The sequence below is a fragment of the Atta cephalotes genome (assembly GCF_000143395.1).
Source record: "Atta cephalotes unplaced genomic scaffold scaffold00035, whole genome shotgun sequence".
Taxonomy (NCBI): domain Eukaryota; kingdom Metazoa; phylum Arthropoda; class Insecta; order Hymenoptera; family Formicidae; genus Atta; species Atta cephalotes.
Genome location: NW_012130099.1, coordinates 431,242 through 448,727, shown reverse-complemented (window position 1 = coordinate 448,727; position 17,486 = coordinate 431,242). Strand labels below are relative to the sequence as shown.

Below are 17,486 nucleotides of genomic sequence, written 5' to 3'. Positions count from 1 at the left end.
AAACAACATCTTTCAAACTATTAATGCAGGATTTTTTTTCTTTATTGAAATTAATTATTCTCGTAGTAAAATAAACTCCGATGTTTTTCTTATCGAGTTGTCTACTTAATATCTTATATCCTCTGTTTCAGCCTTTCCGTTACCGCCGCCTTGTAGTTACGTGAGGTATAGCAGCCTGGAAGACGTGAAGCCGAAGGAGTTGGGCTTCCCTCAATTAGAATTCACGCCCACGGTCGTCTCAAAAATACGGTAAGACTGTTCTGCTTGCCCTGTTCATTCTTATAATCACGCCATTGTTAACTATTAAAAGGGAGACGAATATGCCCTGCACCCTGCAAACTGTCAAGACGGCTTCTTAAAGGGTCTGAATTTAATTATCCTGGGTCGGTAACCTTCCCACTCCTCCTCTTTTCCCACTGGAATGGAGTGCCGCCCAAGCAGCAAGCGAATCTCCTAATTAGCGATGCGGTAGCTGCCTTTTGCACGCACAGGGAAAATTTGCGTCGCAAACATGGAAGGGTGGTCCGGCGTAAAGGGTGAACTCGTTTCAGCGCAACGGAGACGGCAGCGTCCTATTTTGCTTACAGCGCAAACTAATTACGTTCGGTAATCGAACGCGCGATCGAATCACAGTCAATCAGGAAATTCCGCGTCTGAAATCCGCGACGTCGAGACAGAGTAATGGGCGTAAAATAAAACTTATTAATAATAGAATAGGATTTTTTTTAAAAGAAATAAGAATAAGAGAAGATAAAAGTAAAAGAAAGAAAAGAGAAAGGGAGAGAGAGAGAGAGAGAGAGAGAGAGAGAGAGAGAGAAGAGAGAAGAAAGGAGAAAGATAAATAGAAATTGTATTTATTTGAGCGCTCTAGGATTTCTCTTCAAGCGTTAAAATTATTATTACTTTTATAACAAGTAAAAGTCAATATAAGTGTCAATAGGAAATTGATCGATGCATGTAAAGCATAATATACGGGACAGAAAAATAAAAAGAAAATTCAATTAGAATAAGAAATAAGATAAAGATAATAACAAAATATAATAAAGTAAGATTAAATAAACATGATTTAAAATAAAATAAATCTGAAATTACATAGATAAAAATACAAATATTTACAAAAATACAAGAGAAAAGATATGGTTTATGCTTAAAATTAAACGAGAAGTAGTATTAAGTATAACAGATAAAATACTTATTATTCCTTGCTTTAATAGCGCTGCATCTGAAAGATGCTTTTAAACTTTTAAAAATTCTGTTTGGCATAAAGGACATGATAGAATGTTATTAGTTGTTTTTGTATAAAGTTTTATTTTTCTTAAACTTGAGCACATCATACAGAACACACATTAGCCTCTTTTGCACTGCAATATTAAATATTTCATATCTCGTTATCTTAATAATTAATTGCAAAATGGGACATTTGTAGATATTTTAGCAAAGCTGTTGAATGCAGGCATTAACATTTTTTTCTTGTTGAATTGCTTTTATGTATCGTGTGTATCTATAGAGATACTGTATGTAATAATCTTTGTATTAATTCGTATTGCAAATAACTTTGGTATTGTATCGGTTAAGTTTGACTCTGCGTTAATGGATTTGGATGACATTAAAGAGTCTAATCATAGTCTTTATTTAGTGCGTTACAATTATATACGATCCACGTGTGTCAGAGGCCAATAAACGAATGTGTACTTTTCATCTCGCAATCAACAGTCTGATCTCTCTCACGGAAAAAAGACTGTTTATATTCGAACGTTTGAGAGAGTTTCAATTTTAAAGATTTAAATGTACACAATCCTTTGATTTGATTTTAAATTAATCCTATGATGTAGAGATGACATAAATATTTTATATACATATCGTGTAAGCGATGCAAAACATCACGCATTATATTATTATTTTTATTACATTAACGTTCATTGTGTTATAACTATTTTAAACAAAATCTGGGAACAATTAATACAATTTGCAAATATTTGCCGTTGATTTTGAGTATCAATTTTGAAATACTGATTAGTAAAAGAAGGGCTTAGTGAGAAGAAGGAGAGAATGGAGCGATGGATAAAATTGATAGACAAACAAGCAGCGCGAAAAATTATATTGACTGGTCAAGTAATTCGGAACATATGAACCTCTGCGCTACCTAAATTATTTAAACAGGAATTCAGCCGCGTCAACCGCAAGGATGCACATTTAATCAAAGGGCGATTGCGCTATTTCGGTGGTGAGTTTTAGAAATTCTCGAGATATTCCGTGGATCCGCGGGAATCCTTAGAGACAAAGATTAGCAATAACTCACAGAAATTCAAGATGTCGTCCGAGATTTCTGGAAATATATAAATATGACGATCAACATTCGGACACTCGTAAAATCAAAATTGAATTAACATTTTTGTCAGATCGAATATTAATCGAGTTTGAAGTTTTTACTTAAAAAAAATAAAAAAAAAAAAAAATAGTCTGCGTTTTAATATGAATCAAACAAAGTTAGACGGTCTCGCACAAGTTAGAATGATTCGATTACTTCTGCGCCGGAGTTCGCAAGAATCGATCTCGAAATGTTACTCAGTTTGTTGTTCTGTTTCGAGAACAGTGTAAATTTAATCACTCACATCATATTCTTCATACTTAAATCTAAGGATTTTTGAAGGTACATGGCAGAAAATTTACATATGTAAAAGTTAAGTTTTAATGAAAGTCATCCGCAATCTGAGTCCTTTTTGGCATAAGCGATATTTTATTTACCGTCGTTATGGATTAAATTAAAATTTTTATTAAATGAAGGTTTTAACATTTAAGTTAAAAAAATATTTCGTAATAGAGATGTTGGAAGAAACCCTGAATTTTTTGAAAGCCTAAAGTAATAAAAAGACTTATGCTTTATAGTAATCTAAAATTAAAATTATGTCAGAAGAATCAATTACAAATAGATATTATTTTGAGTCAAGAAGTTCCCATTGAAGCGAAGAATGTATATACATGTCTTTTTTTTATTACTAGGTCCTATTAGTAGTTTGATAGAGCGTCAGTCTAAATCGTATTCAATTTATGTTAGATCGTGGTTTAATAAGACTCCCAATTTCGCTTGAAAATGACATTTTAGATCCAAGGTAAAGCTACAAAACACGAAGACACTTTAGTCGATCTTCGATATTCCGCCATCGTAGCGACGAGTATTACAGAGAAGTGGCACGGTAGTAGTATCTGAAGCAGTATCGCGTCGTACACACTCATGCACAGTTCGCCCTGGCACAAAGGAACGTGTCCTGTATGACGTGCCAAGGCTCCGAAATGATCTCTGTCTTTCTCCCTCCATTTTCCTTCCTCTCTTCCGCCCCTCTTTCTCTCTGGTTCTCTCTTTTGCTTCTACCTATGTTTCCCCCATCCGTGCATCGCGTAGATAGAGCAACAATAATTTAGTTATTGAGACTCTATCGATAACGTTGCGGCCAGGGCAGCCATTGATGTGGCTTGATTAACGAAAATTCTCCTTAGTCGGCAACGACATGTCTTCTGTGTGTATGTGCGTTCGCCCAGCCGATGTTTACGCGAACATTCCTGAACGCCAAGGGCTAAATTAATCGGCGCGATGCGGCTGATAATTGAAGGGCCACCAGGGGAAATGGTATCCTCCGCTTCATGAAGACTAATTATCACAGAGAGAAGGAAAAGGTTCGATAGTTTCTTGATTTGCTTTAATAGGTACTAGCAGATAATTTTCAGTCAAATTAATGTCAAATTTATTTGAACGGAGACATTATAAATAAGCAATGTTTTATTGTTACTATTATCTTCTGTATGGAGGTAATGAAAACTTTCCTTATTTTTTTTATAACCAACTGTATATTTGTGCGAAATATATTAAAACAACGTCAATTTTTCAAAGAGAATGTATAATTATGATAAATTCAATCATACTATTTTATCCACTTGTGTAATCAGGATAGATCTTTAAAAAATTTTAAATGACAATTGGAATCAAATAACACATCGTTTTAAAGTTTTATCATTCTTTGTTTCAACTGTTGTTTTGTTTCTTTAATTAAGCGAGTATTTTTTCCAGAAATCATATATTTGAATGTTATAAATATAGACGTTATAAAATAAAAATTAGCAACTTACGGAAAAATGTAATTTTAATAAATGTTCGAAATTTATTTTTATAAAAGGTCAAACTACCTTAAATTATTTTCTACAAAGTTTTATAAATAAGTCTGCATTTAAATTTATTGCAGATATTTTGAAATATTTCTGGTGTTATTCTATGGCACTTATCTACTGTCTGCTGAAGAAGATTCAGTTGAGCTTACACAGTCATCTGATTTTTCTCTATTAATTTTTTTTCTTTAAAGATACCTATTTGAAAAATAAAATTTGTGTCGCAACGCTGAACACAAAATCTATGTCAAGAGATAGAGTGCCATGAAATTACGCTGGAAATGTCCGCAACAACTTTAAGCTGAATTTTTATTACATGAAGGTTGGTGGAAAACATTTTAAACATTTAGCGAAATAAATAATTTTTCTGTAAATTGCGAATTTTCAGCTTTTAGTACCTAAAACTTCCAAATATGATTTCTCAAAAAACATTCATCTAAATTTTAAGAACAAAACACATTTTGTAAAGAGAATTAAAAAACCTTTTGAGCCTATATCAAACTATGCACTAGAAATGGAGAATTGTGAATTCGATCAGTCAGAACGAAACGATTAAAATTCAAATTATCTTGTCAACTTTTAATCTTCAATTCGCAATTTCCAGTCTCCAATGTGCAATTTGATGCAGAATTAAAATGATGTGACACTTAAATGTTGTCACTCAAAATTTGTTGATAGATATTCTAATCAAGAGAATAAAATCAGACAGTTTGATACATTATAGTTATATATTCCTTTTGAAAACAAAGTTAATGTATTTTTCAGTATATTTCGAACAAATTAAAAAACGGAATAAAAAGTTTTTGTTGACTTACTCTGTACATAGAAATAAATTCATAGAATTTTCTAATCATAAAATGAAAAAGAACGTGGCATTCTATAAATATTTCTTCTCATATTTTTGATATCTTTAAAAAAAAAGGAATTAAAAAAAAGATTTCAATATCTTCAATAAATCAAAGAATTCCGCAAGTCTTATATTGTCTTTCAGACAGTTTCACAGATCTTTGAGAACGCTTCGAAAAGTTTAGATGTCTTAAAGAATTTTCAGAAAGAGTTTAAGAGGCTTATGAAAAATTCAAATAATTTTCGAAAGAAGAAACGATCGAATCTTCTCTGTTTCTCAAGCATCCTGGCATAGCTGGAGATTCTTATATTCTCGAAGAATCCCGTGGGAAATATTGTTGGGCGTCTCCGGAGATTTTTATAGAGCGGACGACGAGCGGAATGCCGTACAACTGTCTCGCAGAAAATAATCTCGCGGCATCGCCCTGCATGAGTTCAAGCGCCGAGTAAACATCGGGAATTTGCCGAATTGCGAAGATTTCACTACCGGGACCGGCCATTTCAAACGACAATCACATTAGTACGGGCTGTGGAGCAACTGATTACTGTGGACTTCTCATTCGCTCTTTGATAGTTCTGAACGCCAAGTTTCGGCCGCGAAGCTCAAAGCCACCGGAACTCCGCGTAAACTCATCCATTCCGGCCACAAAACTTCCCCTTGGAACAGTCGCTGTCGCCGTGCCAAATCGTCGTGCTGAAGAATTGCCGATTGTTGTGTCGCGGACACAGAACGTCGACAACTAGAAATCGACAGGCTGACTGTGTGTGTCTGAACATTAGCTTAAAAGTTTAGCTTTAGTGCATAAACACAATAGATATAATAAGTTTTAAGTCTTAAGAAATAGATCAATCGCAGTCGAATGTGAGAAGAAATGTGCTTGATTATGATTGATCAGTTCCTTAAAACTTAAGGCTTGTTACTCTATTGTGTATGCGAGGTTAAATATGGAATGAACGATAATGATCCAAGAATATTATGTGCTCAAAATTAAATGATCGATCAACGATCCTTCAATTTCTGCTTCAAGTTAATAATCCAAGATGAAGGGAGAATTATAAAAGTTTTATAAATTAATTTTATAAATAGATTCTAACTAGAAATAACTGCACAAGTTAATGTAGAGGCAAACTGTACATTTTTATATTTTCATGTTATACAAAGAATTGGAATCTTTCCTTGAATTTTCTCAACTACAATGACTTTCTCTTCGTTTAACAATGGCAACGATAAAAAATAAGGAAGAATAGAAATTTCAGCTGAGTACTGTTTCCGGAAAACGTATAATTCTAATTCCTCAAGTAGCAATTCATTCCATCCCCGAAGGAACGATAAAGGGCGAGAGTTCGGATGAAGGCTAGACATTTAAATTAAGTGGCTTCCTTCGAAATTAGATCAGGGAAAATGTTCACCGCATGTGTTTTTCGTCGTCAAGCCTTGACCAGAATACTTCATTTGAATCGATAATTAAAATCTATGTTTGAATAATAAGATCGAATAATGAGATTATAATTGGATCATATATGATTTTAAGAAATAAATGGAAGAAAGAGATTTTAAACGAGAATGGAATAATTTTTGCATATGTGTGTGTATGAATAATTGAATATGTATATACGTGTTTAAAATTGATTTTAAATATAAACAAAGTTAAATATTAGATAAATATTATAATAGATCGGGGAAAAGTTTCTTAATACTTTTTAATTTAAAATTTTATATACAATATCTTCGTTAAAAATGAACGAAATTTAAAAAAAGAACTTTAAAGCTTGAAATCTTTACTTTCGAAAGGTTACTATATTTTTTTGAATTTCTGTGAGTTTGGTAATTTTTAAATTTAAAAACTACGAGCTGAAAAAGATGAAAAATTTTCTTTTCACTTTAAGGATTTCTCATGTGTCCAAAAAAATTTACAAAAATTTTTGATTACCTATCGTAAAAGCTTGAAGCTTTCCCTACAAAATTATTTTAAAAAAATGTTTCTATGATTTTTTTAATCCCGAGTTATTCGCAAGTTAAGTAAAGGAGCATTCTGACTTTGATTGCTCATAATTCCGATAAAAATCATCGTCGCAATTTAAAAAACAGATTTTTAAAGCTAAAACTTTGCTCTAGTGAATGATGTAATTGTAACGAAAATTATGCAAAAACTTTTGCAAAAAAATGAAAAACTTTTGCAAAAAAATTTTTTTAAATACGAAGAAACTTTTTCCCCGATCCAATATTTTGAAGTTAACTTTTCACAAATTATTTGATACTCCCAAGAATTTATTTAAAAATTCTTTATTCTTAAATTCTTTTTCTATGTATTATTAGAATTTATATTTTAGCTTTAAATATTAATTAGTAAAATTTATAATTCAGATAAATAATAAATAGACGTTACGCAGATGATTCATTCAGAGCTAATAAGTACGTATCAATAACTTTTAACAATTTCAACTTCAAATACTATAATTTTTCTGATTTGTATAAATAAATAGAAAATAAACTTTTTTTATGGATTCTTTTTATCCTCCTATTTGGTTTTATTTTTCATTGTGATTAATATCTGCGAGATTTTTTTCAATAATAAAAAATGATATGCTTGGTAGATATTGGCGAACTGTTAACTCGAATTTATTTACAAAATATGAGAGAGATCGTCAATATTTGTTATTAACAATTATAGGTAGATTTCAAGGAAATACTCCGCTCTTCGTGCCTTCCAGCAGTTTACAATATATATCGTGTTATACATGTAGAAGCTGTGTACCTTCGTTGAAGTTGGAATATTCGGAAATCTTCACATTTTTCGATTATAATTAAATTTATGTTTTTATTATTTTTATATCTTTTATAAGTACTAGAAAAGAATTTCCTTGTAGCAATACATGAACTCTGAAGAATATTTAAACAGCATCCTTCTCTTCTTACGGTATTTTAATACATTTTAAAATCTTTATTTAAAGTACCTGTTCACTCACCAATAATACCTCAGGTTGTACAACGTATCAAATAAGAGAAAATGCACAATAAAAATTCTTGCAAAATGAATTAATATGAGAGTACGTTTCAATAAAACAACATCAGCAATAGATAAAACCGATTTGTGTAAAATATAAAGAACTAAATAACTATACTTGAAAATACCATATTTGAAAATTAATTATAATGACAAAAAAAGAAATAAGCTATGTTTAGAGCTATGAAAAACTATCAAATTAATAAAATTAATAAATATAAGAATAAATATAATTTAATTTTTCTTTTAAATAAGAAGATAGTTTTCAATATATTTTATAAGTTTCTTCTATTGATTGCAAATTTGATTGTTTTGTTGTTAAATACTGATATAGTGATTAATAAACAGGAATCTTAATTCTAAAAATAATTAATTTTTTCTCAGAAATTTTAGGCAAAGTATGTACATTTTTTTTAGTATTTTTTCTATGAATTTAATTTTATTAAAAATATATTATGATTATTATGTGGTTCTTGATTATTAAATTTTTACAAATCAAGTTAAATTTTAGTTCAATTTTATACATACATAACGTTTCAATGGATTGATCGATTTACACGATTAAATGTGGACACGCTTTCTATAACGCGCTTTCTATAATGTATAAGATAATTTTAGTCAAGACGCAAATCGATGCAAATCACCCTTGTTTCGTTCACGCTACATTTATTCGCTATTAGTGATACATGATTTAGCTTGGTCTCTCGCTGACCCTTTCCGGTCTATGAATTCTCTCGTCGTTCCTTCCGCGCTATCGTTCATAATTCGCAATGATATCATTATCATGCATGTTAATGTTCTAAAATGAGGGAAACTGAGGCTTGTTGGTACAAAAGACAAGTATTGGCATTGCGTTCCATTTATGTATTTGTGGAAAGCCTGCACATAAGAAATATCCTACGACTAAAAAATATCCTATTACTCTTTCACTCCTTCAGTCAATATTGATCTATTTTCATTATCCAGGATATTAAGTAAAATAGGCAATTTTAGCCTAAGTAATAAAATCTTTCTTATGCACGTATTTGTATTTTTCTTGAATCATTTACAAATGTTAAGTTAAACTAGTGGGAAAATTATTGAAAATTATAATCAAATATATAGATTTCGAAATTGTTTTACTTTTGCAATTTTCAACACACTCCTATTAGATTAGTTTGAAATAAATATTTGTAAATGATTCAGCACAACAAAAAGTAAAGAAAAATATAAGAAAAATCCGCTAACTTTACCCATCCTTCTTTAATAAAGAACAATACATAAATGTATATTTGTGACATAATCTTTCTCCTAACGGCTTGTCTCAAATTAATTTGGAATTTGTCTCTTAAAGCTTCATTACTTGAAATATACATAATAAAGATTACATTGTTTAACAAACAAATGGTTCTTTTCGAGCACAAAGATGAGGATAATAGTAGTGAGGTTTCCTGTAGTTTTTTGAGTGCTGAATATGATCTCGTTTATCAAGTTGCTCTATCACGTTGCAGTTTGGAGAAATTTACGGTTCAAGATACAAAAAAGAATTATTTTGATGTATGTTGGCAACTAGGAGATGTGTTGAAGAAGTTTCATTGCAAAAAATAAAAATTAAATATCTCGTTAGGATTTTCAGTCCTCAAAAGGAATTTATTGTGATGATTAAAAGTGTATTTATAATATAATTGATATAAAGTCTGCTTTATCAAAGTTGTGACTTTAATATTATGATACTGATAAATTCTTATATGTATTAATCGTAATATTTTTTTAATCAACGTAACTTTTTTTTGCAACTTTAACCGCAAATTTTTTAAAATTGTAAACGTTATAGAAAAATTTTATAAATAAAATTATATTCAACGCTTAAAGGTACAGAAAACAACCTTATTTTCAACTTTGTATATTTTTTATTAACATAATTATCATTATATAGGAAATATCATATCTCTTACTTCAAAAATGACACAAAGTAACTTAATAATGTGATTCTCCATTATATAAAGGAGTTAAGTAAATATTGTCCTATCAATTATCACAAAAGCAAATTAGCTTCATAAAAAATTCCAAATTAATAAAAGTTTCAGTTAAAAAATATCAAAATCATCACAACTCAAACAAGTGATTCTTAAAAAAATTGTCAAAGTTGTTTGTATTGTAAGTAAAAAAATGTGTGTGTTTCTTAAAAGGAACTATTGAATAAAAATAACATTTGATCATTAACAATATATTTTTTGCCAATATTATTTAATTAATTAATATTTTTTTATCAAGTAGGTCTTGAAAAATAGTTTTTCCTTTTTTCTGGGAAACTTAATTTTTCGATAAATGAAAAGTTAATCAATGCTCAGTAAACTAAATTGAAATAATCCATTAAAGGGCTCAGAGCAAAAGCAGGATATATTTCGCTAATATTGTAAATTACAAAAACATTATATTTAACAAAACAATATACATATGTTTCGATCTTATATCAGATCATTTTCAATGTTAAAACTATCGTTTATATTAATAAAATCAGGCTCTCCAAGTGTCATATCTATTCCGGATTTCACTTATAACTTTGATTGGAACAAGGTTAAAATTTTAGATAGGGAACCATCTTACAACAAAAGATTGACTTCAGAGATGATTTTTATAAAGAGAAACAAAAGAATGGACTTAATTTACAAAGCGACACAGAATCGTTATCAGAAATATAACTCCCGTTACACAAGCTTTCCCCTTCCTGAATGTTTCTCGTCATCTTTTCCCTTTCCTTCCAACTTTCGCACTACTCACATTTGATGATTTTTTTCGTTGCTTGATACTGTATCAGTTCGAAATAAGTTTTCAAGAGACATGGAAGTCTATGGCAGCTTTTACATCTTTGGAGTTCTTAACTCTGCTTGTTTTATACATTACTATTATGCGCTGTAATTTTGATCTTTGTTAATAGTAATACAGGTATGACACGAATCGTGCGACATTTTAATTTGCGTTAAATTCTCTTTAGTTTCTAGTAATTATTACTTCATATATTACTTTAGCAATACTTCATCACGAATTAATGGACAAGTGTAGCATTAAGCGTTCAATAAGAGATCCAACAATTACATACCATGGTAAATTATTATTCCGAACGTAATACTTTTTATCGAGATGAGATGCACTCCTGAATTAACACTGTGGACAGATGTAAGGGGAGAGTTTATTATTTCTTGCGGTCATATCAAGATTGTCAGATTACACAGTATGTTTCGTAAATATTGAGGTTTTTATATGTAATGCGTTAGATGTTTCTAGAATTTTCATGTCATTATTTTAATATAAACGGTAGTTTTAACATTGAAAATGACCTGATATAAAGTCGAAATGTATGTATATTGTTTTGTTAAATATAATATTTTTGTAATTCACAATATTAGAAGTCCTGCTTTTGCTTTGAGACCTTTAACGGATTATTTCAATTTAATTTTTCGAGTTACTCTATCTATCACTTTTGAAGTAAAGGTAGCGATATGTTCTTTTTGCGAGACAATTGAGTTCGTTTGGTTTATAGTTTGATTAAAATATTGATACTACAAATTCAGAAATTTAGTTTCTTAGATTTACTGACAATAAAAAGTTTAACTCGGTTTCAAGTTTGAGTTCGAGATCGATCAGTACCGGCATATTCTTGCGAAAACCGAGAAAAGCGTACTGCGAGGGCGCAGTTAAAGGCGTCTCTTGCAGTACGCTTTTCTCGATTCACGCGGAACGCTCGCACGTACATCGGAATTGCAAATGCTATCAGCGGGATAAAAATTGGCTGTCATCTGACGTGAAACGAAAAGAGGAAAAAGAGTGGCAGTTCGTCGTCTGGAAAAAGGTGTAGACGATGGGGAAGGCAGAGGGTGATCGCGGGCGCAGAGCGCCCGGTTGAAATTAATTCCATAGCGCTCTCTCAAATATTTTAAATTTTGAAAAAGGCACATGTCGTACATGGATACGGGAATCGATCCTCGGCGATTACTCCTCGATCGAAATTCCCTTCGGCATCGTAACGAACTGTTGGAAATGCATCAGAACGCAACGACAATTTACTCGGATAAATGCGTATAGTATCCGGGGAAGTATTTTAAATTCCTGTTCGTGGACGTTGCATATATGCGAAGTTTTTTTAAATAATAATTTTTCTTTCAAACGCACATGATATTCTTGTGTGACAGGCTGTGAAAGCTGTTAAATATTTAAATTAATCCTTTTACACGCGCGCATCCGATGCGGTTGCCGCGCCAGCCCTTTTCGAAAGCCCGCAATAAATAACTCAACAACCTTCCCACCCCCCCCTCCTTTCCGTTGCAAAACTAATTTCGCACTGGGACTCAGGTGGATCACGACAAACCGCGCGCAACTTTCGGCTTAAATAATTTCTGTTTCATAATAAAAAGCACTGTATTTCGGATTTAAAATTATCGAATTAAACGGACGTGTAAATGACTTTTTTTAAATTGTATTTGATACATCGAACCATTTCGCTGTAGAATGTTTCACGTATTTATTGTAAAATTTTTTAATAATAATAATAACTTTATTGAGAATATGAATGACAATATAAAATAACATACAAAGAAGTAGTAACTTTATATTACAGCTGTTACAAGTAATGAGCATCGAACATGCAAAAAATAAAGCTGCAATTGAGTCGCTGATATAAAGATGTCACGTTTCGTTTAGAACAGATTTGTAGATTTGTAATTCTCAAGATGTAATTCTGGGTATTGGCTTGATGTCTATCGGTATTTACGTTTATGGTCTTCTTTTTTCTTAATAGAGATTGAAAGAAAAATGGCATAAAAGCCATCGCACATTGAATCGACGCAGAATTACAAATCTCGAACAGTACAGACTTAAAAAAAAGCCACGATACTAAAAGATTACGATACTAAAAGATTACGATACAAATCGTTGAATTTCTACAGATAATTGAAGATAATAAAGTCGTACGAGAGATGAAGTCGTCGATGAATCGGGCAGAGATTCGCGAGATAGGCCTGATTGCAATTCTAATAATGCATTCGAGAAAGCACGTTTTGATGCAACAGGTGACGCGATTCGAAATTGTCAGCGTTTCATTTGATGATAAAATCAGGCCACATAGGTTATACAATGCAAGCCGAGGAGCTTGTCTCATTCCTGAAATCAGTCTGCGATGCAATCAGATGTTTCAGCGCCGATACGCATCGGACCAGTTGCATCTCCACGTTGCACTAGCATCCTCTGAGAAGAGTATCCTATTTTACAGAGCACTTTACGATTCTTTCTATCTTACGTCAACACTTTTATCATCGAAAAAATATAAAATATTATTAATAGAAAATCTCCAGCAGAAGAGAGAGTTCAAATTGTAATTTAACTTAAGAATATTTACCTTTTCTTGCGTATATACTCCTCTGGCGTGATTTTTACACGTCAATTAAAAGTGACTATTATTCAATCCGTATTATATTATATATGTGTATATTCAATACATATTGTTGATTCAATACATATTATTGATATTTATATTGATGTTATGTGTATAAGTTTACTCAAGATATCCTTAAAAATACTGAAATAAATAAATTACTGTATACAGATTCTCAATTAGCTACTAAAAACCACTATGACTGAATTTTATTTTCTTAAGTATTTCAGAAATGATATACACGTAATAATAAAATAACAATATAAACTTTAAATATATAAATATATTGCAAATATGTTTTTCCTTTTCTCAATTTTTATAAGATAAACCTTACCAAAACACAATTTTTTCTGCACAGTACGTAAGTACGTTAGTTCAATCAGACGTACGCGATGGATATTGCTTGCAATATGGGTCGCGCACTGATTGGCTCAAAAATTGAACAAGTGCACAGCATCGAAAATGCTATTTACTTTTTACACCATGAGAATTTCCATATTTAATTAGATTTATTTTTCTCGGCCTAAATACATATAATGTTTATATTAGATTTTTAAATCTCGAATCAGAAATAAATATCATTCTCTCTCTCTCTCTCTCTCTCTTTTTCCCTCCCTCTCTCTCTTTCTCCGTAAAATATATAAATTAAACACAAATGAAAGGGTTGGTATATTGCGAAACATTTCGGCACCACTCATCATCCACTTTGTGAACAGTCGACTGTAAAATAAGATTTCAAGAAATTTATTGGATCGCAATGCCACTGTTCGAACTTTAAGGTTCTCATTTTCGCAGGCACGCTCCGAATCTTATCGAATCGAGAAAAGATCGGAGATCTGTTAAAGGGATGGGGTGGCCAAAAGAAAATGTCCGACCTGTAAAATGCAGAGACGCGTTGGCACAACTCTCGTCCCATCCTCCTTTATTTTCTCCTTCCTCGCGTCTTTAGACAATTTATCAGGGATTTCGGTTCGAATCCTGCGGGCTATCGTTTCGCGCGCGCACACGACCTATATTTTTTACAATTTTTTTCCTTCAAGCCGTTTTTCACACCGCGAGCCCGTGCGGGTTTTATCGAACTTATCCCAAAAATAACGCCATATAATTTACCGGACAGAATGGAGAGGAGGAAAATAAGCTACGGCTTATTTTATCGATCCTTCAAATCTTCAGCTATTAATATCTTTTTATGTTTTAATATTTCTCAAAAATATTTATTTATAGAATCGTAACCTCTCGATTTTTTCTGTTATAAGATTGTGAAATATTAAATTAAATTTCTAATTTTCAAAATCACAGGATATCTAATTCCTTGAATTAAAGATTGGAAATTTTCGAATTCTAGATTTTAGTTTGTAGAGCTTTATCTCATGGAACACTTCTCTTTTATCTTTTCATAATAGAAGTTTAAACGTTATAAAAAATAATTTTATTAGAATTGGGAAATAAGTTATTTTCATATTTAAGAAGTTCGTAAAGTTAGTACATAATACCTAATCAAGTTATTGTAATGTAAACCTCGCTAATGATTAATGGTTCTGATCATAAATTGATTTTCCCGTAACACGAATTCGACCGTAAACTTGTCAATAATTCATCGCAGATCATTTTACATCGTATCTATGTCAAGGATGATGATTCAATTAAAAGAAAGACAATCTAGAGTAAGATCACAATTTAATAAGTTTAAAGGGATCGTAAAGTCATCTGTATTATTGAACCATATAATCTTTGTATAACAATTTCTTGTCTACAACTTCTTTCATCTCTTACTGATTTGAAAATTCTTTTCCAAAATTAAAATATACACATCAATACGTCTCTGTGAGGTGGAGTATATGCTTAGAACAAAAAGTTTCGAAATTGAGATCTTCTTTATCATTTTTGTCCAATATATATTGGCCCACTTTGTTAAATTATTATTGAACCAATATTGTTGAATCAATAAAGATTATGCGTTTTGCGGATTTCCAAATCCATTCTTGGAATATGTTTCGTGAACCTTGCAGTCCACTTCATTAGAGCGAGGAGCAGTCTGGTACTGGCAAGTCATCAGACTGCTCTTCGCTCTGATAAAGTACTACAAGATTCACGAAACGTTAGCATTCTAAGAATGAATACGGAGAAAATCCGCGAAACGCATAATCTTTATATAGAAAGCATCCGTGAAAGTCTCAAAAATTATTGTTGAATCAATGTTGGGTGTACAATTCTTACCCTATATTTAATATTGGCTATATTTTCCAATATTTCGCTAATATTATGAAATAATGTACAACCAATATTACACATAATTGATTGAAAATTTACTTGTATATGTGATATTCAAACCTTGTACTTCTAGACTATGAATCTCCTGCGTTATGTACTATACCATTTCTTCGATTGATAAATGTGTGATAAATGCTTAATTGTACATTTATGTTATAATCATTAGCCAATCTATTTCCAATGTATACTCAATGCAAAGCCAATATTGTATAATGATTGACATGCAATATTGACTATACATTGGCATTTATTGTATAGCCAATATTGACATTGCATTGGGAAATATTGGTCAATATATCCCCAATATAACCAATGTTTAGTCAATTTTAGTCGATGTGTCGATGACACATAAATCGTTTATATATAAGTGCTGTTTACAATATGACTAATCCGATTTTTTTTTAAGGATCCTCTAATGACATTTATTGAAAAAAATCTCTAAATATATTACATATATATATATAAACAGAAGCGGACCACAGTTAGGTGATCCAATAGTTTGTTAAGCCTGTGAAATCCGAGAGCTTGATAAGCTGGATCCAGAAGTCTATGAAGCTCTAAAAATCTCGGTTTTCCGAGGGCTTCAAAATAACTCTTGAAAAGAAAACATCGTGCCACTTCGTGGCCGCCATTCAGTTTGGGGAATAACGGACGAGAAGGGCGATTTCCAATCTTTGTGCCCGAAAATCTTCTTTTATCCTTCAGCCAGAATCACCGATGTGGCAAGAAAAAAGTATAAGGGATATAATCTCGTTCAGGAAAACTCCCCCCCGTTTCTTTTCTCCTCACCGTCGCCATCGGAGCCGAGAAGACAAGTTTTCCAGCCGGAGGATATAGTTTGGATTACAGGCAAAATACGTCGAAACTGAATCCCTTTATCTCGCACGTCCGGTTTTCTCTTTTCCTTTGAACGTCTCATCTTTTCTCGAAAACACTGCGATGAAACGTTCGTTCTATTTACTTGTTTTATTTACGAAAATGACAAAGTAGAATAAATCGAATCCTGACATCTCAAATTGTTACTCATATATTAAATATACTGAGCGGAGCGCTTGGAGACAAGTGCAGTTATGATATCAGGCAATATTATATATTTTTATGTTTCTCTTTTTCATTACCTCTCTCTTCAAATTATCTGTTTTTTTTTAAGTTCTTCTTTAGCTCTCTTTTTTTACCATTATATTCATATGACCAACAATTTTTTTTTCCGTTTCTAATAAATTTCTTTTGAATTTTAATTATTTTATGATAAGTCGAAAATAAAATTGATAAAAATAACTATCAAAAATAATCAAACAGCGCAAGACTTTCGCTACCACAAGGATTGTAGAATGAAATCTTGAAATTTCGTGGCTTCCATCCACTTTGCTGTTTTATCATTCTCTACCTTTCGCTGTTTTATTATTTTGGTGCAAGAATAAACTCCCGTTAAGAAGATAAAGAGTTAGCCGGCTATACAGAAAAAGACGGAAGAGAAACGTGACAAAGAATATTGCAGAAGAAATAGATTAGAGACTGCAATGGCATTTGGTGACATAAACACGGTTGCTTTATAAGTTAAAAACACTTAATTCATTCAGTGATGAAAAAGTATTCTCGTAGGTCCAAGAATTTTCTCTCTAAGAGAGAGAGAGAGAGAGAGAGAGAGAGAGAGAGAGAGAGAGAGAGAGGAGAGAAGAAGAGAGATATTATTATTATTATTATTATTATACTAACGTAAGAAGTAAGTAAGTAAATAATTATATTAGTTAGTAAGTAAGTAAATTAAATTAAATTAATTTAATTTTAAATTTAATTTT

General features: G+C 31.5%; 1 protein-coding gene across 1 annotated transcript in view; it reads left to right on the top strand.

Annotated features, from left to right (window-relative positions):
* LOC105621605 overlaps positions 1-17,486 on the top strand; it is a 117,884-nt gene that overhangs the window by 48,245 nt on the left and 52,153 nt on the right. Inside the window, exon 3 of the mRNA XM_012203073.1 lies at positions 132-249. Coding sequence (XP_012058463.1) covers positions 132-249 — 118 coding nt within the window. The remainder of the gene's footprint in view (positions 1-131; positions 250-17,486) is intronic.